Source organism: Mauremys reevesii, linkage group 1 (genome assembly GCF_016161935.1).
Source record: "Mauremys reevesii isolate NIE-2019 linkage group 1, ASM1616193v1, whole genome shotgun sequence".
NCBI lineage: Eukaryota > Metazoa > Chordata > Testudines > Geoemydidae > Mauremys > Mauremys reevesii.
The window spans coordinates 50,548,469-50,573,404 of NC_052623.1; the positions used below are offsets into that span (position 1 = coordinate 50,548,469).

Genomic DNA, 24,936 nt, shown 5'->3' on the forward strand with positions numbered 1-24,936 from the left:
ACACCTGGTTGTTAAGGAACTGACACACCAATGAAAGCAATGTCAGATTCTAAAAACTTGGAAGCCAGAGATATCTCAGCCTGGGAGAGGACTGCCTCTTGAACAACCTTTTATAAGTTTCCTGGGAAGCAAGGTGAAGGGTAAAATTTTCTAAGAATCTAAGTCCCATTTTCAAAAGAGACTTAGGCACTTGGGAGTCTAAATCTCATTGAAAGTCAACAGGCCTTAGGCTCCTAAGTCACTTAGGCACTTTTGAAAATTTAACCTGGCATATTAAAGGGTTTTTTTTTCTGCCTGAAGAGACCACTCTGTCTCTCAGGACCTGATGTTTCTCTCCAGCCATCTGCATCCACTAGGAAGCCCACCCTGATTCTTGTGCATCTGATATAGATTCTCTTTCAAATACAAGAAAACAACACACCACACATAAATCACTCAAGAGGGAGAAAGACTGATGGTGTCTCAACTTAATTCAGTGATTAACAAGTAGTGTTAACACCTCGTGCAGGAAAGAGAATGAGAGAAAGAGACCAACATGTAGGAGTCTCCTATGTGTAGCAATGTAGACCTAGCACATGGGTTCTCAACCTGGAGTCAGGATGTCAGGTGGTCACAACTACCTTTGCTCTTCTCATATTGCTAAATGGGAGAGTATCTCAGCTAGATGGAGTGGAAGGTTCAAGGGGGTTCGCAATAGGAAAAAGGTTAAGAACTACTATTCTAGAAAGCTGCATATTTTCATGAGCAGCAGAAGATGTCAGTCAATAAATTAGTAACCTCCTACCTTCTTTACACTTTTAGGGATACATTCATAGCTGGCTGCCCAGAGTTATGCTACTGAAAGTCACATAGGTAAATGGTTAAACATAGGTATATACTTTAATCAGGGCCAGCTCCAGCGTTTTTGCCCCCAAGCGGCAAAAAAAAAAACAACAACCAGCCACGATTGGCGGCACTTCGGCAGCTCTAACCGCTGCCACTTCATTCTTCGGCGGCAATTCAGCAGCAAGTCCTTCCCTCCGAAAGGGACTGAGGTACCCACCACAAAATTGCCGCCGAAGACCCGGACGTGCCACCCCTCTCAGTTGGCCGCCCCAAGCACCTGCTTGCTGCACTGGTGCATGGAGCCAGCCCTGACTTTCATAGTGTTGTTCAGAGGTAGAAAAAGCAGAAATGACTATAAATTATTGAGCAATTCTAGGTGAGGCAAGATATAGACCAAAATGGACAGGTCTCTTGTTTTCTGTCAGACAAAAACAACAGGTCTGATTGGTTCCACTTTTACACAGCCTCAATCATGTTCTTTGTTTTGCAAGACCAAAACCAAGAATGATCCAATCCAGCATCCACTTCAACAGGGGAGGCAGACACATAATTCAGAAAAGTTTCCATTTTGGATTCTATCTATTGCAGATTTTTAAAATCTATTAATCTGATGCCTGACATTAATCTAGTCACTTTTTTTTCTGTAAATTCGAGGAATTAAAGTTCAAGGAAGAGTAAAATTCAAAAGCAAATGCAAAACCTGTATTATAACTTTATTTTATTTTTAGTGAATTCTGTGCTTGATTAATATCCCTGCAGAGAACAAGGCCAGCAAGCCATTCTTATTATTATTTATATTTAACTGCCTAATGCAGGCATTTCCCATATATTACACAATCTTTGGTTGTTGAACACAAAAGAGCTGATATTCAGAATGATATAAAATAGAATCAATATGTTTTATATCTGATAGAATTCCAGAGTACTGAATAGTTTGAAAGTTACAAACACTTAAACATTAATTTTCTACAGAATGAGAAAATTCCCCTGGTAAGCTGGAAGGTGGATCTTTCCATCTGGCAACAAGACAGCATTTGGCATCCTTTGGCCAGATAGCAGCCTATGGTCTTTTAATGGCAATTAACATCTATAAGGAGTATCAAGGCAGAGATATTTTTGTATTACCATTTGATACCCTGAGATGGTTCTGCGATGCCATAATCATTTCACAGATGCATATCTGGTCCATTTCATTTCAGATAAATCAACCTTGCAAAATTTTACTTGCCCAGTGTGATGTGGACTTGGATTTGTTTTTTTTTCTTCCATTCTTTTTCACTAGCAAATAAAATGTTGGCACTAGTTTTTTGCATTATCATCCAGCCTCACAGTAAATGGTGGGCAAGCAGATTTTGTACATGGGCTGGTAAATTTGCATGACCATTTTGCAAAGCCGAAGATGTCATTCACATGCATCATTTAGATATTTAACGACAGTTGACTTACAGCACTTTTGGCCACTTTAACACTGTTGAATTTAAAGTACCAAAGGAGCATTTTAAAAAATTGGAATCTTACCGTTAATAAATATATAGACCGTAGATTCTGTCTTCTTTTTTACAGCACTTGATGATGCATATTTGCAGCTATAGTATCCAGTGTCATTCGCTTGAGCTCTGCTCAAGGTCAGGCTACTACAGAACTGTTTGCCATTCCTTCCACAGGCATATTTAATTACTTTCAGCCTTTTGCTCTCCTTACTTGGAGCTTCAGGCAGAGACCATGAATGAACCATTTCCCCCCTGCAAACATAGATAAGGAAATAAAAACAATGATGTTGGGCTACAATTATATAGCTCCAGTTCCCAAGCTTTCTGTTTTATTATATCAGGCTATTTCTGGGGTTCTCTTTAATCTTGTTCTCCAAAAACAGCAACGGAAACAACAGAGAGCTATTAACAATTGCCGTTGAAGTTAGGTCCCCATTATCCCTCCCCCCCAAAAAAACCTGTTTTTCCCCCCATTTCATTTTTTTTTAAAAAGAGTCCTGTGGATTAATACCCAGGAAAATTATCCAAGCCAAGTCAGCTGGTTACCTGCATGTGAGATTTAAGGTCTGGCCTGCTTGAATGACGTGCTGTGCACCTTTTATATTCAGTTCAGGACCTTTTAATTTTGACCCTGAACTAGATCCTAGAAAAACAATAAGAGAAGCATTAACAATGGTAAATAGCCTTCCCGTATTCAATCTGTTCACATTCACAGTGTTATCATCACTGCAATGTTGCAGCGTAGCTGTTGGGGTTTTTTTTCCCACACACCTTCCTCTGGGCCAAGGAAGTCCTTACTCAAGGCTCAAGAACCTCTCCTATGGAATTAGCACACAAAGCAGGGAAGGAATAGAGAAGAAACCTCTGCAAGGTTCCCCACACTGAGTTTGTCCAGGGGGACATGATTTTCCCACATGCAATAGGCTCTGTGCCCTGTGGATCAGTAGTAGTCTAGTATCATTCATATGGCAGCTCACTGCCCTCATAAGCCTCATACTGATCACTCCCTGGCTATCTATCATCAATGGAACAGCACTAGCAGGACTCCTACAGTCACTGCCAGTCACTGCCCCAAAGACATCTGACTGTGCTATCTTTCCACGAGGAACTCCACAGGGCCAGCAGCAGGACAAAGCAAGCCCCAGGTGCATGCCTGGGTTCATGGAGAGCTCTCTGTGCAGGCCAGAGAAAGAGGAAGAGGATGAAGCCATGAGGTGTCTGGCTCCCCTTTCCACAGAGGAGGCTGAGATGCATGTGTGGATCCCTAAGGAGACACAAGCTGGCCCTCAGTTATGCTGAACTCTTGTATAAAACTCTCTGCAAAGTCAGTGGGAGCTTTGAAAAGACTGAATAAGGATGGCAGGATTTACCCCTTTTCATTTAAAGGCATAGCCCCTCTGTCTAACACCGTGGTTCTCAAACTTCTGTACTGGTGACCCCCTTTCACATAGCAAGCCTCTGAGTGCGACCCCCCCTTATAAATTAAAAACAATTTTTAAATTTTTAACACCATTGTAAATGCTGGAGGCAAAGCGGGGTTTGGGGTGGAGGCTGACAGCCCACGACCTCCCGTGTAATAACCTCGTGACCCCCTAGGGTCCCAACCCCCAGTTTGAGAACCCCTGGTCTAACATCCCCTATGCTGCAAGCACCTCTACTCTAAAGAAGCCTTGTAAGGCCACTTGGTTTGTCTTTGCCCATCATTATAATATTTACATGGAATCTTTTATGTCAAGCAACCTAAAATATAGTCCTTTAAAAACAACAGAATTCCTGGGGGGTGGGGGGGGAAACATCAATGCACTGATCTTGATCCCCACTCACATCGATGGCAAAGCATTCCAGAAGCTAGCAGCACAACAAGCAAATGTCAACTGTCTTAACCTAAATTTAGACAGTACCAAAAGTCTGGAAAATGAAAGTGATGAGGATTTTGTATTGCAGTAAAAGAGTATCTGTAAACCTGAAAGGATCCAAGGGTAGTTCTATTTGAAGAGAAAAGGAAAGTAATTTATAGCCAATATATGAAGGGGACAGTATTATATATACAATTATATTGTCCATTATGCACTAAAATATGGGGGAGTAAGAGTTTAATCTGTCTAATTTAGGTAATTTGAGGGGGCCTATCACAGTTGTATCTAGGCACCAAATAGCACAGAGATCCATTTCCATGGTGGACTCTGTGCCTCTCCCAGGTTCAGCAGCGTTTACTTATTAGGTGGTGTGTGCATGTGAATTTCTTGTCTGTTATTTCTGGATGGCTTTTGCATGAAGACACATGTCTTGTATCATGTTCTGAATATGGACAGGCTCAAGCTCAGTCTTATCTCTTTTGGTAGCTCTTTGCTTAGCTGAGGGCCTGCCACCAAAGACAATCTATCTCCTACTTTGGAGGTCTTCACCCTGGGCACAGTTAGCTGTGTTGTCCCAGAGAAGGGCAGATGACTTGGTAGGCTGAGCTGTGTTGTCCCAGAGGAGGGCAGATGACTTGGTAGGCTGTGAATGGAGCAATAATGTAGCTGGGCTGTGAGCCACTGAGAGTCTCAATAAGCAAGATAAAATCTTTTAATTGGCAATGGAAGTGAACTGGGAGCCAGCTGTGGGCGCCCAGCACTGAAGTGAAGTGTTCTCAGCAGCCTTTCCTGCTGGAGATGTGAGCCACTGTGTTCTGTACAAGCTGGTATTTCCTTGTTGCTTTCCTTCACAGCCCCAGATGCAGTGAATTGCAATCATTTTGCATGGGCACTGTGTCCCTTGGGCTCCTCTCGCAAACAAGATGTAATGTGCTGATTAGTATGTCTGTATGTATGTGCACTACTGCCCTCTCTACCAGATGGAATGTCAGACCTGCTCATTTGCTGCCATTTGTATGTTTGGTGGTTGGCCAGCAGAGAATACAAACCCTACTACAGTTAACAGAGGTTCTCCTTTGACTCCAGGTGCAGACACAGAAGGTCCAGAGTTTGAGCCGTGCAGTAGACCATGAAGTACTTGTGACCAAGGTATGAGGTAAAAATGCTGACAATTTTATGCATCCATAGAATCACTTCTATATGTATCTCATAAACTATCACAGTGTGCAAAATTATATAAAGTTAAATTAATAAAATACAGCACCACCTGAGGTTGGCTGGCTGCCTACAAAGATATTAAATGGCAGTTTCCTGCAAAGATACATTTTTTAAAAAAATCTATACTGGATCTCTGCAATTTGTTTGAACAATGGTGAGCTGAAATGTGGAAATCAGTCTTTCATAAGAAAGCTGACTTTTAAAAACCAGTGTCACTTCTTTCCCTCCAAATCAAAGAGTTTGTCTGAAGACAACTGACCAAGTGGGTATTCACTCACAAAAGCTTATGCTCCAATACGTCTGTGAGTCTATAAGGTGCCACAGGACTCTTTGTCGCTTTTGTCTGAAGACTATTGTTTTAAATAGACAGTTTTGACAAATCAGCACAGTCTGACAAATCAGTTTTGACAAATCAGTCTGGTAACAAGTGATACATCAGTTTTTATTGTGTTCTCCTCATCAGCAGAATTGTCATAAAAAATAAATTCTAGCCCATGATAACATTGGTATGCATCAAACATCAAATGCCTGCACAACCCATTCTGGGAAATAAAAAACCTAGTATTTACAAAAGTCTAAACAATCATTATAAGCTGAAGAGTGAATTCAACTTGTATTTGACATGACATATTAAATACTTATGCTGTGGTGAAGTCATCAATCCCTTTTATGGTTGCTCAGTCCAGGCTAGAACTTGAGGGGGACCATGTGTGGGACACAAGAGAGCGATTGGTCAATCTGGGAACTAGAAAGCCAGAGAGAACCACAAAATCTTTCTGTGCTCAGCAGCCTCACAGAAGAATTCCCTTTACATTTATTACAACTGAGTCCCATTTCTCTGCTGCACTGTACAGTATTCTGCAGTTGCAACATGTAAGGTCTTAGCAAAAAGGTGGTTTAACCTGCATTCAGCACATTCTAAAGTGAGAGGTTTAAAATGCATAGCATTTCCTACTTTTTATTTCCATAGCATCCTTAAAAGTCTGGCCACAAGCAATTTATATATTGCCTCTTTTCCTACTGCAACTAAGCATTATACTGATGTTCTTGTCTATGCTGAATCTCTGAGGGCTGTGCCTTAAAAACACAATCTAGCTGTGACAGGGTGGGCTAGGCCCTGAGCCCCCTGCTGGATGCCTTGTGGTCCTCCCACACCCTGCCCCAGAAAAGGGTAGTAGAGAGGTCCTCAAAACTGGCTGGAGTGGCTGTTAGGGAAGCAGCCAATCAGGACTCAGCAGATCAATATAAGAAGAGCTTGCAGGGCCAGAGTGAGTTTAGTTCCTTGCTAGAACTAGGTGTGCTCCAGGCTGGCTGCTAGGATGCCACAAGGACAAGGCCTTGAGGTAGGAGTGAAGAATGTGCGGGAGCCATGGGGAAGTGGCCCAGGGAATTATAGCAGCATTGCAGTTTATTTAAAGGGCCATGGTGAATGGCTGCTATCTGTAGGGTCCCTGGACTGGGCCCCACCAGCCACTGGGAAAGTGACCTGGACTTTGAGGCAATCCAGAAGGGGAACTGAACCATAGTGGCCCTGCTGAAGAGCTGGGGCCAGAAAGGGCCTGAGAGGGTGAAGACACTGCCTCCAGGGAAGGAGCCCTGGGGTATTGCTCTGTTCTGGAGCAGGGACAAACAGAGAGACATTACAGAGGGCACTGAGAGAGGCCTCTGTTGGACTTGTACCCCAAAAGGGGTTTGTGTTGCATTTATCTCACAGACACGCTGTGTCTGACTTGGCTGAAGGCCTGAGTCACTGAAGACCTGCCAAGAGAGCCAACTGCCAGGCAGGTGCTCGTGAGAGGTGGGTGCCACCCCAATATAAGAACTAAAACCAAAAGCAGGCTCACATCTAACTGAGAGAAAGGGGGCCATTCACAAGAGTTGGGTGCCCCCCCCAAGAAAAGAATGTGATTGCAGTTTTATTGGCCAGAGAGAAAAGGGGGTGCCTGTGAAAGGTGGGTGCTGACACTGTTACACTATCTTTAACCATTTGTATTTACCGACACACTGGAAAATGGCAAGTAGCCTGTTCGAAAGAAATCTCTTTAAAATATTCCCTGTGTATTTCTGCTGTATTTCTAAAGCACTTCTTTAGCACACTGTAAAACCTGTGAGACGGAAAAGCACATCGCTGAGTAATGACATCGGGATTTGGCCCTGAGGCAGAATACTTAGTCAAAGCCCATTGAAACCAATGGGAATCATTCCACTGATTACAATGGACTCTAGAACAGACCCCCTAAAAACATGAGCTGAAGTTCACTGAGTACTGACATGAGGGATTCCCAGCAACATGGCATGAACTCTTGTAGACACTTAAGGTCTAACTGATTTTTCAATTCTGAATCATTAATGCTAGATGTAGATACTGAGAATCTGATTAAATTTGCTCTGTAATAAAAATCCAAGAAGGGCTGCAACTAACCTGTAGTGGTCAGGCAGCTGTTGAGCAGAGAAGTTCAGACACTTAAGCTTAACTTTTGTCAATGCTCTCAAGCTAAACAATTTGAATATTCCAATGACCATGTATTTGATTATGTGCATTCCTCTATTCATGAGGATTCTAAGATTCAGGCAGTAAGGAAAATTGTTATTTATTTTTTATTGAACTGGCTTTGTACATAAGGGCAAAAGTCAGACCAGTGACTGGAAAAGCTGGGTGCCCATGACAATATGTACCACCAGCTTGACCTTTAAGAACAAATTATTATTATTATTATTATTATTTATTATTAAATACAATAGCTGCCATAGATCAATCAGGATCAGGGCCCAATTGCACTAGAGTCTTGTTGGCATTGACACCGTACAAACAAAAAGGAGACACAGCCTTTCCTCCACAGGACACAATCTGAGGCTGTCTACACCGCACAGTTTACAGTGGCACAGTCGTGATGCTAAGGCCTTGCCGCTGTAAGGCACACAATATAGCTGCTCTTTATCTCTGGGAGAGAGCCAGGGCCGCCCAGGGAGGGGGCAAGTGGGGCAATTTTCCCCGGGCCCCACAGGGCTCCCCACGAGAATGTCGGAGGCTCCCCCCAGCCCCGCCTTCCCCCATCCCCCGGTGCCTCAGCGCGCCGCATCCAGGAGTGGCCTGGACAGAGCTAAAGCAGCGTGGCTCAGGCAGGGCCTGAGCTCCTCCTGCTCAGAGCCGCGTGGTAAGGGGGTGGGGCTGCGAGCTCAGGTCCCGCTGGAGCCACGCTGCTGCAGCACTGTCCAGGGCCAGTCCTGGACGCGGCACGCTGAGGCTCTGAGAGAGGCGGGAGGCAGGAGTAAGTGGCATGGTAAGGGGGCTGGGGGGTTGGATAAGGGGCAGTCAGGGGACAGGGAGGGGGCAGAGGTTGGGGGCAGTCAGGGGATGGGAAACAGGGGGTTGGATTGTGGGCATTCTGGGGGTGTCAGCACTTGGCAGGGGGTGGATAGGGGTCAGGGCAGTCAGGGGACAGGGAGCAGAGGGGATTTATGGGGGGTGGAGTCCCGGGTTGGTGGTTTTGATGGTCTAGGGGGGTGGTCAGGGGACAAGGAGCAGGATGGGATGGGGCTTCTGAGGGGGGTAGTTGGGGGGCAGGAAATGGGTGGGGGTCAGATGGGAGCAGGGCCAGGCTGTTTGGGGATGCACAGCCTTCTCTACCCTAAAGCTCATTCAGCAGTTTGAGGCTTGCAGATAGCTATTTAACACAAAGAGCCAAGCTGTTATATTTTCCCTTAGGGCTACCATCCCTTTCACTTCTCAAATGCCAAATTATAGTCTACATTTAATTTCAGTGCCATAAGGAGATTCATGTCAGGGGAGGGTAACTTCATTTAAAATTAGCCACTTTAGATTAGCAGTGATAGAACCAAGAGAGCCATGGGGGAGGGATCACATGAGAAGAGCAATATCCTACACCACCTACCTCCTTCCCAACCCTACCAAAGGAGACCCCCCTCCCCTGCATTCCCCGAGGCTCCAGAGGGGTTAATTCAGTGGTTCTCAAACTTTTTTGTATTGGTGACCCCTTTCACATAGCAAACCTCTGAGTGTGACCCCCCCCTATAAATTAAAAACACTTTTTATATATTTAACACTATTATAAATGCTGGAGGCAAAGCACAGTGTGAGGCTGACAGCTCACAACCCCCAGTAATAACCTCATGACCCCCTGAGGGCTCCTGATCCCCAGTTTGAGTCCCCCTGGGTTAATTAAATTTTAGCACCCTGTGTCCATTCACATGCATGTGCTATTTTGAGCATTTCAGTTTTCACAACATAGGCTCATCCCAGATTCTGGAACAAGCTCAAATGCTCAGTTCATGGAGTATGTACATAAGCTATACTAAAGACAAACCCACAGTAACCGTCTCCAGTTTGTGAGGGACCCCATGGAGCCAGTCTCTAGGAAACTGATACATTCATGGAGGTTAAGTCCATTAGTGGCTATTAATCAGGATAGGTAAGGAATGGTGTCCCTAGCCTCTGTTTGTCAGAGGGTGGAGATGGATGGCAGGAGAGATCTCTTGATCATTACCTGTTAGGTTCACTCCCTCTGGGGCACCTGGCATTGGCCACTGTCAGTAGACAGGATACTGGGCTGGATGGACCTTTGGTCTGACCCAGTATGGCCATTCTTATGTTATGTGTTCTAACCTAAATGAGCCCAAAGTTATGGAGACAGATATGAGTCAAGGAAGCCAGCAGAGTATCAGAAACCTGGAAAAATGTCTGACTGGATGGGCTCAGGCATTTGGTCACAAGCTGAGGTGGTTCAGAAGTTTTGGATTTTTTTTAAGCAGAATTTTTTTTATTGTTTCTTTAAACAATCAAACACAGCAAGCAGCAAATATTTGGCCACACACTTCTGAAACCCCAAACCATGTTCAGGTTTTGGCAGACTAATTTCAGCTTTTCAATTTAAAAAAACCACAACAAATTTTGAAGGAAAGCAGACATTGTCCGTGATTTTTTCTGCTTTTTAAAAACCCTTAGTTTTCGATCCAAAAAAAGTTTTAACAGAAAATATTTGTCCAACCCTTTTAATGAGCTTTAATGCCTTTTAGCACTAGCTGATGCTGAGAACCAGTGATACTTTGTAAAGGTGACTTAAAAACGTTTTCTCAAAACTGGGTTTGTGCTGAGATGTGGAAGGTTTTTAAATGTTTATTTTTCCCAGGGCCGCCCGGGGGGGCCAAGTGGGGCAATTTGCCCTGGGTCCCACAGGGCCCCCCATGAGAATATAGTATTCTATAATATTGCAATTTTTTTATGGAAGGGGCCCCTGAAATTGCCTTGTCCCAGGCCTCCTGAATCCTCTGGGTGGCCCTGGAGGGAGCTCTCCAGACGACAAAATAAAACCACCCCCAACGAGGAGCGGTAGCTTTGTTGGTGGGGGAGTGACTCCAACCAACAAAGTGCTATCCACGCCAGTGTTTTTCGTTGGTAAAACTTGTCGTTCAGGGAGGTGGGGTTTTTTTCACCCACACCCCTGAGCAACAAAAGTTCTAACAACGAAAGTGCAGTGTAGACATAGCCTAAAAGGTTTTCTGGGGATTCTAGCTCATGGAGTGGGTATGGCCTAATAGCCATCACTGAACTCAGGTCATCTACCGGGTGGTCCAGAACGCTAATCGCAGGGTCAACCAGCTTAGTCATTCATTGGAGTGTTCTGGTTTTGGTTTGTTTTCAAAAATGTTACAAATGTTGCATTTTTGTTCTCTGTTAATCTATGGTATCAGAAGCAAAAATGTCCCTGTGCAGAATCTCAAGAAACACTATTCAGAACTCTTATAAAATAGGAAACTCTGGAAATGCATGCTTCATAATAATCCAGGAGACCTGCCTCCATAGTTACTGATCTCAATGCAGGAAATTCTCTAAGCACCCCAACCTGTGATCAAAACAAATCCCAGATACATTTGATATGTATCCAGGTTTTGTCCTACTACATACATTAACCATATCTAAAAGATACAGCTGTGTTTTGTAATCACTGTGGGCGGAATTTAAAAACTGCTCTAGTGTTGGTGTAACTCTGCTCCCATTGAAGTAAACTGGATTCTTACCATTGCCTTCAAGTGCACTTTAAATATTTAACTCCAGTAATTAACCACATTAACTCTTAGGCACCTAACTTAATATTTGCCCTAACAGACCCAATGTATAAGGCTTGACACGTTTAATATTTTAGATTTCCAGCAACAAAGGCCCGAAATACAGAATCCTGTTTGTATTAAAAGGTCCACACACACAATAATGGAGTGTTACCACTTAAGTGGTACAGGTCTGAAGAGAAATAGCTTTTCTTTACATTCCATCCCTGCATGGGTCATTAGCTTTCCTACATTTTTTTTAAATGATACAAAAATGATTCAAAGAACAAATGCAGTAGGGTTTGACAAGCTTACCAGAAAAGACAACGAAAAGGAGAATAGCACAGAAATTCCGACTGTCAATATTTACAAGGGGATCACGCCTTCTGTGTACCTTCTTCAGGCATTTTACTTGACACTGGCTTTTTGGAAAGGTCATGGCTTAACAGGACATGTTCATTAATCATTATGCCTGTCACTAAGCGACCATCAGCAACCTACCCTTACAGTGACCTACGTTGGGGTGTAACTTCTTTTCATGTGACAACAGAATGACTCTCCCCTCCCCCATATTCATTTTTTTTTAAAGTTTGTAGGACACATTTCAGTCAGCCAATCGGATTACTGAACCAATTGGCGCAAACACTAGTTTAGGTCACAAAAGTTACCCAAGCTGCCTAAAGACAGGGTCAAAGAACTGTTTGAAAAGGGACAGAACACAGCTTGGGCAGTATTTGGTATACAAGGTAGAGCTCTCAGCTGGTGATGCAAAGGAGCTAAAGAATAAAAGTGTTTGAAGTATGTTCTAACATATGATGGAACTACAGCACCCTTTTTGCACTCAGAGTTTCTATTTACTGACTATTTTGTGGACTTATACATAGGCTTGTTTCACATTATTGTATACCCCAGATAAAATAAATGTGTCCATGTAAGTGTTACTGATAGTGTCTGATCTACAGAGTACGTATATGCCCCACTTCTGCAAACATTTACACACATGGGTAACTGAACACATGGGATGAAATGAACAAATCTTCTGTCTTCTTAAATGTTATAAAAATTTTTACTGACATCCCTTCACCACACCAGTTAGCCTGAATGTATTAGCTAAGCATTTTTATCTACACAATGAAGAGGTTAATGAGAATGATCAGCTTATCTTTGCCAACTGCAATGTACACAGAGCTTCTGACCTCTGATTAAAGTGCCATCAATAAAGTTATCCATCATAGCCTAATTGTTTTACTGAATGCCAGATTTGCATATATTTTAAAGCTCATTAAACATATCTTGCCCTTAGTGCTTTCTATTGTCAAATATAATTTCCTCCCAGTTTAAACAAATTTATATTCAATCATCTGACATTTTTATATTGTACAGGACAATCCAGCATTGGTAATGGAAAAGGTCCCCTAAGGTCTCTCACCTCTCTAATTCCCACTATTCACAATTCTTCTTAGCCTGAATAATTTAAAGAGTCATCATTTAAAATGTGGGCTAGATTGTGCATTTCTTACTTAGGTGTATGAGTACTGCCTCATGTCAGTCAGCCCACTGAGGGGAATGGAAACACTCATGTGTGTTTACCAGTGTAACAATTGCACAATGTAGCCAAAATAACCAAAAGTGTGGAGCCATTCATCGGGCCTCTATTTGAAAACAATGGTCATACACTGACTTACACTAACTGGCTCATTATATGGCCATTGGCCAATCTATTCTTCTGTATACATGACTTGCTCTGTTCTAATATATTTTTTAAAAGACACCTTTGTGCTCGTAAGTTTTTATTACAGAATTCCTGTTGGCGTACTGTTACAGTGTGACCTTTTCTGAAGAAACTGTGTGCTGTTCAGTGGGTAAAGTCAATTTATTTTTGGTTGGAATAGTTGTACCTGTGCATAGTTTTGGTTCCATTACTGAGCTAAATGATACCTTTGCCTAAAAATAATCTCTGATCTATCCCTCCCCCCTTCCTCTTAAGTAGGCCATCTCATTAAACTATCATAATGGAATAGTAGCTTTAAGTTAAATGGAACTATATAGGGCAGTAGCACTACATATAGTAGTAAGAGTTTATAGGAGTCAGCAAGGGTATCAACAGCAGTAATTAGAAACACACACCGTGTGTTCATGCTGACCTGCCTTGTTTCTCACTGATGCTGCTCTATAACTCATGTATGCCTTGCTTGCAACTGCCTTGTGTTCTATTTTACTTGCAAGTTCAAAACATCATTAAAAGTTACTTGCATACAAAATGGGCATTGCCACATCAGAATGATAATTCACAGATTCTTACCTTAAAGCCAGAAGGAACCATTGTGATCATCTAGTTTGACCACCTGCGTGTAACAGCCCAAAGAATCTCACCCACAAATGTTTGCATCAAGCCCCAAACTTCTATCTGAGCTACTTTAAACTATCAAATGATTTTTAGGGCATAATAATCAGACCATGAGAGTAGATGAGCTAATCTCCCAGTGGGGCCTGATCCAGCACATTTTGAAAATCTGAGTTTACTGCCATGTGTCAGAAAAATCCTGTGTATGGTAATTAGCCCCTGCTCTGGCTCCATGTCCTGGAGACAAAGGCAGTCAGATATACAAATGAGTAGCTCACTGCCTGTGGGAGGTCTTGACAGACAGGAAAATGTACAGAGCCTCCCAAATGGGCCCTTTTCACCAAATATGCTCAGGTCTGGATCTGAGATTGAGGTGGTTGCACTATTGCTTAAAATGTATGCATTTAGCATTTTGAAAAAATAAAAATTACCAGCTGCTACACAAGCAACTTGTAACACCTAATAGTTAAAACTCTCTGGTAGTGCAATTCTGACAATTTCTCAGCTGCATACTTGGGAGGTACATGCTAACAAGTCTCCAGCAGTAATGTTCTTGTATGTGTATGTATTCTTATATGTACATCCCAAACACTGGCTCCTCCTCAGAAGGAACTGCAGAGTGAAGGTATCCCTGGCCTAGTGGAGAAGTAAAGCTCACAAGAATCTGGCCTGCAGCCATTTTATTTAAAGGTGTAAATGTCTTTATTGATGGTATCTAGAAATATAAAGTTACAGTTGAGTGCATGACAAAGTTGCTTGCCAATTAGCAGCATCCAAAGTTCTGCCATGTCCCATTGTACATTGACTGCTAGGATCACCACAAAAGTAGTCAAGACCATAAAAAGGATGCTAGCAGTGCAGTGCTCTGAGTTAGGTGCTCATAGAAACTTTCTCCACTCAGATGCCACACTATTATATTCTGCACAAGCTGAACCTGTTAAGTGGCTTTCAAGGACCATCCTTTACAATTCACAATATACTAGCTGATCAATAGTCTTCACATTTTGACATGTCTATTCAGTTGCAAAATTCAAAATTCTGAGTTTCCAAAAAAATTGGAGACAAATTTAACTTTTCAATAAGAGTTTCCTTTTTTATCCAACCAATCTGGCACATTACAATTGTTTAGCCTAGAAGGGGCAAAGGTATTCATGATTGTTTCAGTGGCTGTGTTAGAGAATAATTGCATCCTCCTGGTCAGCAGGAGCCACTGGCCACTGCTGCTGCTTCCTTGTTTGTTTATTTCAGTTTGTATTTAGTATTAAAAGGGACCTCTCCAGAACTTGATAATCCAACAAGAGTGATAGATCCGCTATGACCTCAAGAGCTACACAACTACCCAATGGAACCATGGCTACTCCTACATCTTCAAAGGGTTCAAAGGTGGTGGGTAAGGTGTGAGCAGTGCCTGCTCAGCCCACTGCAACATGTGGAGTAGCCATGGTTCCATTGGGTAGTTGTGTATTAGTGGTCTGCTACCGGGGATATGGAAGGAGAAGACCATCATGCCTCCAAACCTCTACTGGTTGTGTGCTGCATATCCCTAGCCTTATCATTCTCTTAGCTCATGACATCTGTCATCACTTGCTATGATTTTCTTTGAATTCTAATACTGGGTATAAATGTTCATCAAATAATCATCATGTTTGTTTTGTGAAATGTCTCTTTATTAGCTAAGTATTTGGAAAGTACGGTACTACTCTAGCATAAATACAGTGAGACCAAAACTTCTATATGAGTCATGTAAAATTCCTACATAGAGCAAACAGATGAGTTTCCTCACTCCAACTAAACTGAATGAGTACACAATTCCTTTCCTAGTAAGCTTTCTAACATTCATTATAGCTTCTCTTGCATTAAAAAAACCACAAGTTATAACAGACTGGATTTGGGGAATATTTTGTATGGACATCTAAACACTCAGAACTCTGCCTACAACTCTCTGGGGAAAATAGGACTGGAAGGGATCTCCTGATGATATGGAGTCCAGTCTCCTCCTGTCACCAGCAACCCCATCATATAATCCAGTTTATCAAGCTCCATTTTAAAACAGTTGCATTGTTCTCCCCCCCCACACTATTTTTATTGAGAGGCTGTTCCATAACCTCACTGCTCTGATGGTTAAAAACCTTCTAATTTCTAGCCTATATTTAATCATGGCTAGTTGTCCTTGCACCGACATTGTTCTTCAGCATAAATAACTCTTCTCCCTTCCTGGTGTTTATCCCCTGATGTATTTATATAGCGCAACCATAACCTCTCTCGGCTTTCATTTTGTAGGCTAAACAAGCCAAACTCTTTAATTTCCGCTAGCTCCATCTGACACTTCAGCCTACCAAATTCCATCTATTTGACATTTTGTCACTAATCAAGACACAGAAAAAAACTCAGTGACTAAACAGAAAATTTGCAGCATTTCCCCTTAGCGCAAGACTTTTGTTATTATTTTCAATATTTCACAGATAAGAACACCCCCAAAAATGCTGTAACTTTAAAAGAAAAAATACAATGCAGGAATGTTACTTTCATCTTTTTTTATCTGTAAAACAGACCCATTATCAAAGGCCCTGGATACATGCACAGGAAAAACCTAATGCAACTATTGACTTTTAAAACTAGAGGGTCAAACAGGAACAGCAGATTCAGCGTAAAGGATTTTCCCACTTCCTCTAAGGGTACGTCTATACTTACCTGCCGGGTCGACGCGTAGCGTTCGACTTCTCGGAGTTTGAACTATCGCATCTAATCTAGACGCGATAGTTCGAACTCCGAACGCGCTCCCGTCGACTCCGGAACTCCACCACCGCGAACGGCGGTGGCGGAGTCGACGGGGGAGCCGCGGACTTCGATCCCGCGGCGTCTGGACGGGTGAGTACTTCGAACTAAGGTAGTTCGAGTTCAGCTACGGTATTCGCGTAGCTGAACTTGCGTACCTTAGTTCGACCCCCCCGCCTTAGTGTAGACCAGGCCTAAGACACACTCCACATACCCTGTGTAGGATCAGACTTACCCCCTTTCCTGGTTTGGACTTTAATAAATAAATCAGCAATCAGACAAAAAAGGCCAATCCAAGACTTTTCTCCTGAAGTTTGGCTGTTCTTGAGTACTTAGCTCAGGACAGCTCAGCCCACCGCCTAGATCCTCTCTGTCTCATACCCAAGCTTCCTCTAACAGGGCAGCCTAGTGCTGAAGGCTGCTTTTGCCATTTTTTTTTTTTTTAGGGATATCCTCCCTTCTGGCAGGTGTGGTAAGGCAAGATCAGCTTTAAGCAGTTGTCTGAAACAGACCACTGACCTCATCTTGCTTTGGGCCAATGTGTGATTTGTCAGTAGATTAGGACCTCAGACTGTTAACCAGCTAAAAGGACAACAGTGCTAAATTAATGGCAGTCATTTAACTCCATCTCAGCAAATCAAATGACATTTGGCTATTAGAGCTGCAATAAATACAACCTGATTGATGGCCCAGTTCATGCTCTCTTACAAGGAAACCTGTGTGGAAGGAAAAGGAACAGTTCCCTCAGGGTGGCTCATTCCATTCCACCTCCCCTCCCGTCCCCTCCCTCGCCCCCCCCCCAATATAATCACAGGGCAAGATCCATCTAGAAAGGATCTAGGGAGTATGAGATTGCACCGTTTTATGAATATAACCCAATTTACAAGGAGAAAATATACACAGATTGTAATTTATTATACCACAGCATCGCATCAAACAAGGAGAGCTGGATTTTTTTTACCCCAAATTTTGAATATCAGGACAAGACCAGGAAAAGTTATATAACATAATACGTTAAAAGACAGTCATCATTTTATACACATTCACTATAAAGGTTGATGGCACCTAACTTAAACAGGCGTCAAGTTTATGTTGGTTCCTTTGACCCTTGAGTCTACAGCTTTTTAATGCTCTAATTAACAGAATTGTTTTAGATCCTACCACAAACAACTTTACTCAAGGAAACTTCCCTGGGGAAAGGTTATTCCATAACTGCCTGCTGCAGGGTTTCTTGCACCTTCTCTGAAGGCTCTTACACTGGATACTGTTGGTGACGGGATAGTGGGATAGATGGATCTCTGGTCTGATCCAGTGTGGCAATTCCTATGTTAACACTATTGCAAAGAATTATGTGTGAGCCTTTTCCAGGGAGACTCTATAATTCAATTAAGAATGCAAATAAAACAGTTGGATCATTCCATTCCATGGGAAATCACACAGGAAGGGGGTTGAGGGAGAATGATGTGAAATTCCTCTCATGGAGTTTCCCCACACTCATCCCCAGGAAGTGGAGCTGGTAGTTCTGGTCTAGGAAAGCAGGGCTGTCAGGGGAGCTGTCAAAAGAACAGGGAGTTCTGTTCAGAGATCCTGTACCTCTACAATGTCTGAGAGGCTCTGTGCCCTCCTCCCTCACTTTCTGTCTAATGAAGCCAATGGGGCGGTCTGGTCGTGTCAAGAGCTTCCCAATAAGCTAATGTCCTCCCCAACCAGCTGATGTCCTCCAGTGAAGTTCCCCAGGGGGTGGGGGAAAGGAACAGGGGCAGAATGACTGTGCCTCAGGCTGCAGTAACACTTGAGTGAATTTACTGATAATGTGCAGGGGCCATGGGCAGAGAAGATGATAATGTGGTTGTGTAACTGAATTCCAAGAGACTCTGCTTAGGAGTAATTAGGTGTATGTATGAATAGCTGTTTGCCAGATTGGTCCCATTTTCAAAAAGCATGCTGGGATCCTTCCAGAGGAAAAGCTCGATACAAATATAAATTATTATCACTGGCATTACACATGAGTACACCTGTTATGAGGGTATGTTATACAAAACCAAAAAAATCTGCCCAAGGGTAGGAATTAGTGGCAGATTACTTTGAAGAATTAAGATGAACTGGGATGTCAAATGTGTTTCTTCATAAACACAAAGCAGATAAAGTTCTGAGAAACAGAATGGACAGAAGTAATAGATTCACAAGGATTTATAATGGTCTTGAATTACTTTGATAATATATTAGGCAAAATCATGCTTTCCTTTACATTCGGGTGGTATATTTCCTCCCGTCTTGCCATGAACAAATCATACAGAGAGGGAGAGAGGGTCTAGGGCTATGTACTGGCTTTGCACCATGATAGTCCTTTCCAGGGCGGGGGAGTGATACTGAGTTTCTACATCTTGGTAAGAGAAGATCGAGAATGCCCCTTGGCACCAACAACTGAAGATGTGAAGGTAATAGATTTTAGGGCAGCATCAGAATGAGCAGTTCACATCCAGTAAATGGAAAACCATTCCTGGTTGTTAAATGCTGAGGAAGGTCATTTCTTAGGTTGATTAATAAAGTGTTTGTAAGTTACTTTAAATGGTCAAATGGAAGAGATTCTCATATATGCTCACACAAGCAGCCATTCTCCCTTTAGCTTGGGGCTTTGTAGTGTAGAAATATCACACAGATGGTCAAAAAAGGACAAAATAAAGATAAAAAAGTGTGTTTGTAAAGGAACTCTTGGTGCATAGCCGCAGAGAAATGGTCCAACAGTTGACTGTGGTTGCCAGACATCCCTCTCTTGATGGGAAACCTTCCCCCACTCTTGCAGCAATCCCTGCTTCCTGCTTTCTTCTGGGTTGCATCAGGAAGTCTCAACGCCTATCTCTAGCAGACTCAAAGGAACAATTTCCTCAGTAGAATCCCACCCACAGCCCATGAGACAGAGTTCTGCAATGCTGAGCCATACCCCTGTCTTTCAAGTCCTTTCTCAATCACCCCTCTCCCTTTCATTTCCTTTCACTATCACTATCTCAGCCTGACATGAAAACCAACAGTCTGATACTCTGAGAGCTTGCAATTTCCAAACTGCATAGAAGTGTGAGGAGTCAGCAATTGTTCTAGAAAGCAGCAAGCAGTGCCTTCTGTCCTACACACATGGCCCACACATTTCGCCGCACCTGCTACAAAGACCCTAGTTCTGGTGTTTGAAAAGTCTGACAAAGCAAAGGTCACGTTTGTTCATGAGCATTTTGAGCTTAAAAAAAAAATCTCTTCTCGTGTCACCAATTAAAAATGGTAAATGTATTGAATGTTTGTGGGTGTGCAAGTCATCTTTACCATATGGGCCAAATGCTGATTTTCATCGACACTAGTGCAAATCTGGAGCAGCTCAGCTGAGTTCAATGTACTTACTCCAGATTTACACCAGCATACATGAGAGCAGAATTTGGCTCTATAGAACTATACTATACAGAGCATCTTGCCAAAATACCACAGGGTAATACCATGGGTGATTCCCATTAGTACTATTAAATGTTAGAGGCTTAAATCCTATGTATAAATGGAAGAATAGATGTTTCTGTTCCACACCAGCTTCTAATCCTCCAGCTTTATGTAAATGTAGGCTGGAATTTTTCAAGGAGGGAGTCAGGTGCCCAACAGTCATTGAAATGCAAGGGATGTTGGATGTCCAGCTCTTGGGTTCTTTTATTGCTCCCAGTCCTAATAAGACAGTGGGACTGATTAACCCCTGCAGGCACATGTAAGTGCAAAGTGCAGCCCCCTGTGGCTAGGAAGGCTCTGGAACCTGAGGGGGAATTCACATCTAGGTCAAACACATAGTGCCACAATAATCATCCTAAAAGAATACACAACTTGAAACTCAAGCCTGAGCTCCACAGCCATCCCACCTGTGAAAGCTCCCCAGGACAGACACTGAATCGCCATGTCCCCTGCATGTCCTAGCAATGCCCCTTCCCAGCAAGACCTCTGGATTTGCACTGCTGCTCCAGGCCTGCTGGTGGAGAAGGGGTTAAGACTGGCTTGTGACACTGCACCCCTTGTTTCCATGCTAGGCAAACTTTCTGCTGCCAGGAGGCTCACATCATTCCACTGACAGGACCCGGATGGTGAATCAGACTCTATACACTTTGTGAATGGCAGGACCATAAGACAGTCCTTGTCCTGTTGCCTTCCGCCCCATCAGCTATGCCAGCCTTGTATGACCATTTGTCGTCTTCTCCAACATATGCTCCAACTACTTCTTACACACTGCCCTGCCACAGGAAATGTCCTGGGGAACATAAGGCCACTAACCTCTCCACCTTAAAATTCCTTCTCAAGATATAACTCTGCTGTGATGCCTACAGGAGATCAGCCAACTAAAGATTGCATGGGGGAGGAAAACTCAGGGATCATTGATATTGTTTTAAATCATATGATTTGGAAACATGATTGTTTTAAATCATATGATTTGGAAACATCAGGTCAGGCACATCACTATCTTATATAACCACATGATCTTCTTATCATTATCTCTTCCTTCCTTCCCTCCTATTGTTTGGTCAATGCATTTGTTACATCTTGTTTTGAGTTATACTGTAAGCTCTTCCAGGCAGGGACCGTGATTGTAGAACATCTAGTTCAATGGGGCCTGACCCTCGCTGCCACTGCAGTACAAATGATAACAAAAGTTAATGTGTAAAGTGACTAGCAAGTGAAGCTATCTAGTCTCCTATTTCTCATTCTAACTTAGTGCTCAGTCCTAGTTCCATTGCTGGTTCAACTGACTTCAGTAGGACAAGGGTGCAGATTCAAGGAGGCCAGCTTTCGCTCTGTGCTGTCATTTAAAAATGAAGATATATATTAGCTGATCTCGCTGTTTGAAGCCTCTCTGAATATACATGGTCTCTGGTTCTTCTATCACTCGCCTCACATATGGATCTATTAGTAAGGGGCTTGGGCCCAGTCCTTTAGCTCTGATTCAGACAAAACCCTCCAGAGAGGTCAAGAGAAGAGGACTGCAGAATCTTTAGTTAGACTCCTGTAGCCCTTCCACATGTCAAACCCCCATTGATTTAAATGGGAGTCATAAGTGTGCAAGGACTGCAGGATCAGGCCCTAATATGGCATCAAAGGTTTAATTTTTACCATTTGGTAAAAACCCCACCCTAGAACAGTCAATAGCCTGGTGATCAAGGCACTCACTTCAGATATAGGAGAGTCACATTTAAGAATTCCTGGTCTTAATCAGGCAGAGTAGGGACTTGAACTTGTGTTTTCTACTTGCCACATGAGTGCCCAGACCACTGGGCTATTGGCTAGTCTAAGGTGGTTTCTTCCCTCATGTGGTTTTTCATGAGACTGTGTGAAAGGTCTCTGTTTCCTCCCAGTGCAGACTGGGGAAATGTTTTGATTCTCAAAAATTGACATTTTTCCCATGGGGTGGGAAAATCATTTCCTTCCCAGATCTCCTACAGGGAATGGGAGTAAAAGTCTATGGAGAATCAGTGCTTTTACTTTAACATGTAATTCCCCAACACCCAATTCCTCACCCCTTTAGTATTCAGGGGCTGATCCTGCTCAAAATTAAAATCATCAATAGTTTTGCTATGGACTTCAAAGGAGCATTGTCACCCCTTCTGGGAGATCTACTACATAGCATGTGACAGAATAGAAGATTTTGCAGGATTGATGATGACCAAATCATGTAATTAGTCTGCCAGAGTACCCATGCTCAACCACCAGCTACCCATCCCAACTGAAAATCACTTGGCAGGATTTGAGCTACTGTCTGTAATTGTAGACATGCTGACAGATCTGTATTCTCAATGCTTTCAAGTCAAAATCTGAACTAAGTTTCAATGCAAGAACAAAATATTTTGGGGTTGTTTTACTCATTTACACAAACTATTTGCATTACTGCCATGGTTTTAGGAAATTAGCTCAGCCTTTATAAATGTATTGGTCATCATCTATTTATTCTGGATTTAATTGATTGAAGCGATAAAGTAGAATAGTTTGCAAGAAAATGTAACACTTCAATGGTTCTACAACTCCTCCATGAAACTAATTTATAATAAATAATGCAACAGTTTAAGTTGATTACTCTCATGTAAAAATGTTTGCCACTTACTTAGAAACTCTGATCCGCCTGTCCCTTAGCACAGTCATTACATTGAACAAAAGGTCGCTAATCTAGTCTCCTCTCTGAGGCTAATCTCAATTAGCAATTTTCTTCTGTGTTGCAGACTTTACATTTGCTCCCCATTATGTGGCAAATCCATACTTGTCTTCAGTATAGTTACAAGACGTCTGTATTTGGCCCTAGGTTCCATATGCATTTTAGTATTTTCTCTCATTCAAACTCAAGATCTCCTTGTGCCTGGTCCACTCCCGTGAACCTGCAGATGACTTTACCTCTCATCTGGAAAGCTCTGTTCCAGCACCAAGAAAAGCAAGCATGCCACTGCAAAAAATCCATACTCCGGTGCACCCCAGCTAATTAGCACTTCGCCCTGCTCGTCCTACTATTTTGGGGTCCTAAGCCCCCAGATTGTACCATCAAAATAGACAACACATATTGCTTCTCCTACGTGACCAGAAAAAAATCCAGGCTCCAACACATCCCGATGCAAGAGCAATCTGGGTTTTATCGGATCCAGGGAATTTTTGGCCACAGATCTCTACATTCTGTTGGAAAAATGGAAACCAAATGTAGCTGCTTCCAGTCCTTGCTAAAAAATCTGGTCCCTGATACACCTCCGCACACAAGCACTTGTAAAATCCAAACATGGACCGGGAGCCAGCATGATATCGCCCGTTTTTTTCACCTAGATCCGCAAAGTTTTATTCTCTATACAGATAAATCTGTGTCCAGAGCTCTGCTTTGATGGATCTATGTCCTGGCGGTGTTAGTTACCAAGGATACATCAGGATCTGGATCTTTGCAGTGGGGTTGGAGCTGGTGCTTTTCTTTTCTGGTAGAATTTAAGGCTTTGAGATTTAACCCTCCCAGCCGTATCTAGGTGCCGGATACATCTTTTTGCGGTGCTGCTGCACCCCTTTGCAATAGGGTCTGGATTTTCGAGTTCGCTAATAGTTGCTACATTTTTTCCTTTGTTAAAACTGGAATTTTGCGGAACTGGGATTAAAATGGGCAGGATCAGGGCACTAAATGTGTCTTTTTTCCCCGTACTGTTGGGCCAGGATGTATGAGAGTCCAGATTTCTCCAGGGAAGTGCGGCTACAGCGGTTGTCTGTTTAGATTGTACAAGATCCTGCGGGAGCCCCGTGCTCGAACCGGGCTTCTGCGGCGCTCACTGCCCGGGATTCATCGGAGTCCGGATTTTTGGCGAGGGGGGAGCTCTCTGTTTTGATGCTACAAGTTGGGGGCTTGGGGACACAGATCGACAGGATCCAGCCTCTCCCCGAGATTTCTTTTCTGCCCGTGAGAGTCAGACACGGGACAGCTCCGAGGGGCATCCCGGGAACCGGCTTGCACAGCAATAGGGACAGAGCCCCGTCTGGGCACCCAGAGAGTGTCCCGGGGTAATCGGGTGTGCGCAGCAAAGCAGCCTCCAGCAGGGAACATGGGGTGGGAAGCGGGGTCCAGACTGGGCACCATGCGGGTGAGGAGAGATGCCGTGCGGCTGGGGCCCCCTGCGTGCCACACTCCCCCAAGGAGGGGCACGGGCTTGCCTTGGAGGGTGTCTCTCTGGGGCGCAGAGCAAGCGCAGCCTGCTGCCTCCTGGACCACTTAGCTCCGGCCGCCCCCCGGCCCGACAGCCCAGCCCGCAGGGGAACGGGTCACTTACCTGCGAGGAGGAGAGCGGGTGCCAGCAGCCCGCACAGCATGGCACCTGCGAGCGCCCGGCTGCCCATGGTCCTGCCCGGGAGGTGCGCGCAGGGTGGGAAAGCTCCGCCCGAGCCTGCTCGGAGAGACGACGCGGCTCAGGGACACCCAGCAAAGGGGCTGATCCTGCGGCAGCCTGGCCGGGCTCGCCTTGCCCGCGGTGGCGAAGCTAGCGGAGCAGCCGGTCCCGGAGAGAGACCACCATCCAGCAGCCGCCTAGCCCCGGGGCAACGCTGCGCTCAGCTCCGCAGGGCGCGTCCAGCTGCGCGCTTAACCTCCCGCGGACATCCCTTCACAGGGAGCTGCCTGCCGCCCGGCTGATTTATAACCTCCACATCCTCCCGGCGGATCACGCCCTCCTCTCCCTGCGTCACCGGGTCCCCCCTCCCCTACATAGCCTGGCGCCCCCCGGCCCCTCCGGCAGTGCCTCGGCCCCCTGCCGTGCCCCGCTGCCTGCGCAGGAGTGACTCCGGCTCCGGAGCGCGCCAGGCAGGGCTCCGGCTGGGAGTCAGTGCCCACTTCCCGGCCTCTCTCGGG

The 24,936-nt window shown here is 44.0% G+C and overlaps 1 protein-coding gene across 2 annotated transcripts in view; it reads right to left on the bottom strand.

Moving 5' to 3' along the window:
* Positions 1 to 24,729, bottom strand: part of FLT1 (fms related receptor tyrosine kinase 1) — a 155,671-nt gene extending 130,942 nt beyond the window's left edge. Inside the window, exons 1-3 of one of the 2 annotated variants that reach the window (XM_039501796.1) lie at positions 24,362 to 24,729; positions 2,862 to 2,958; positions 2,344 to 2,567 (exon numbers count right to left, since the gene is read on the bottom strand). In XM_039501796.1, the coding sequence (XP_039357730.1) occupies positions 2,344 to 2,567; positions 2,862 to 2,958; positions 24,362 to 24,428 (388 nt within the window). In that variant the 5' untranslated portion in view covers positions 24,429 to 24,729. The remainder of the gene's footprint in view (positions 1 to 2,343; positions 2,568 to 2,861; positions 2,959 to 24,361) is intronic. The other variant, XM_039501726.1, reaches the window with a different exon arrangement.
* Between the last annotated feature and the right edge of the window lie 207 nt (positions 24,730 to 24,936).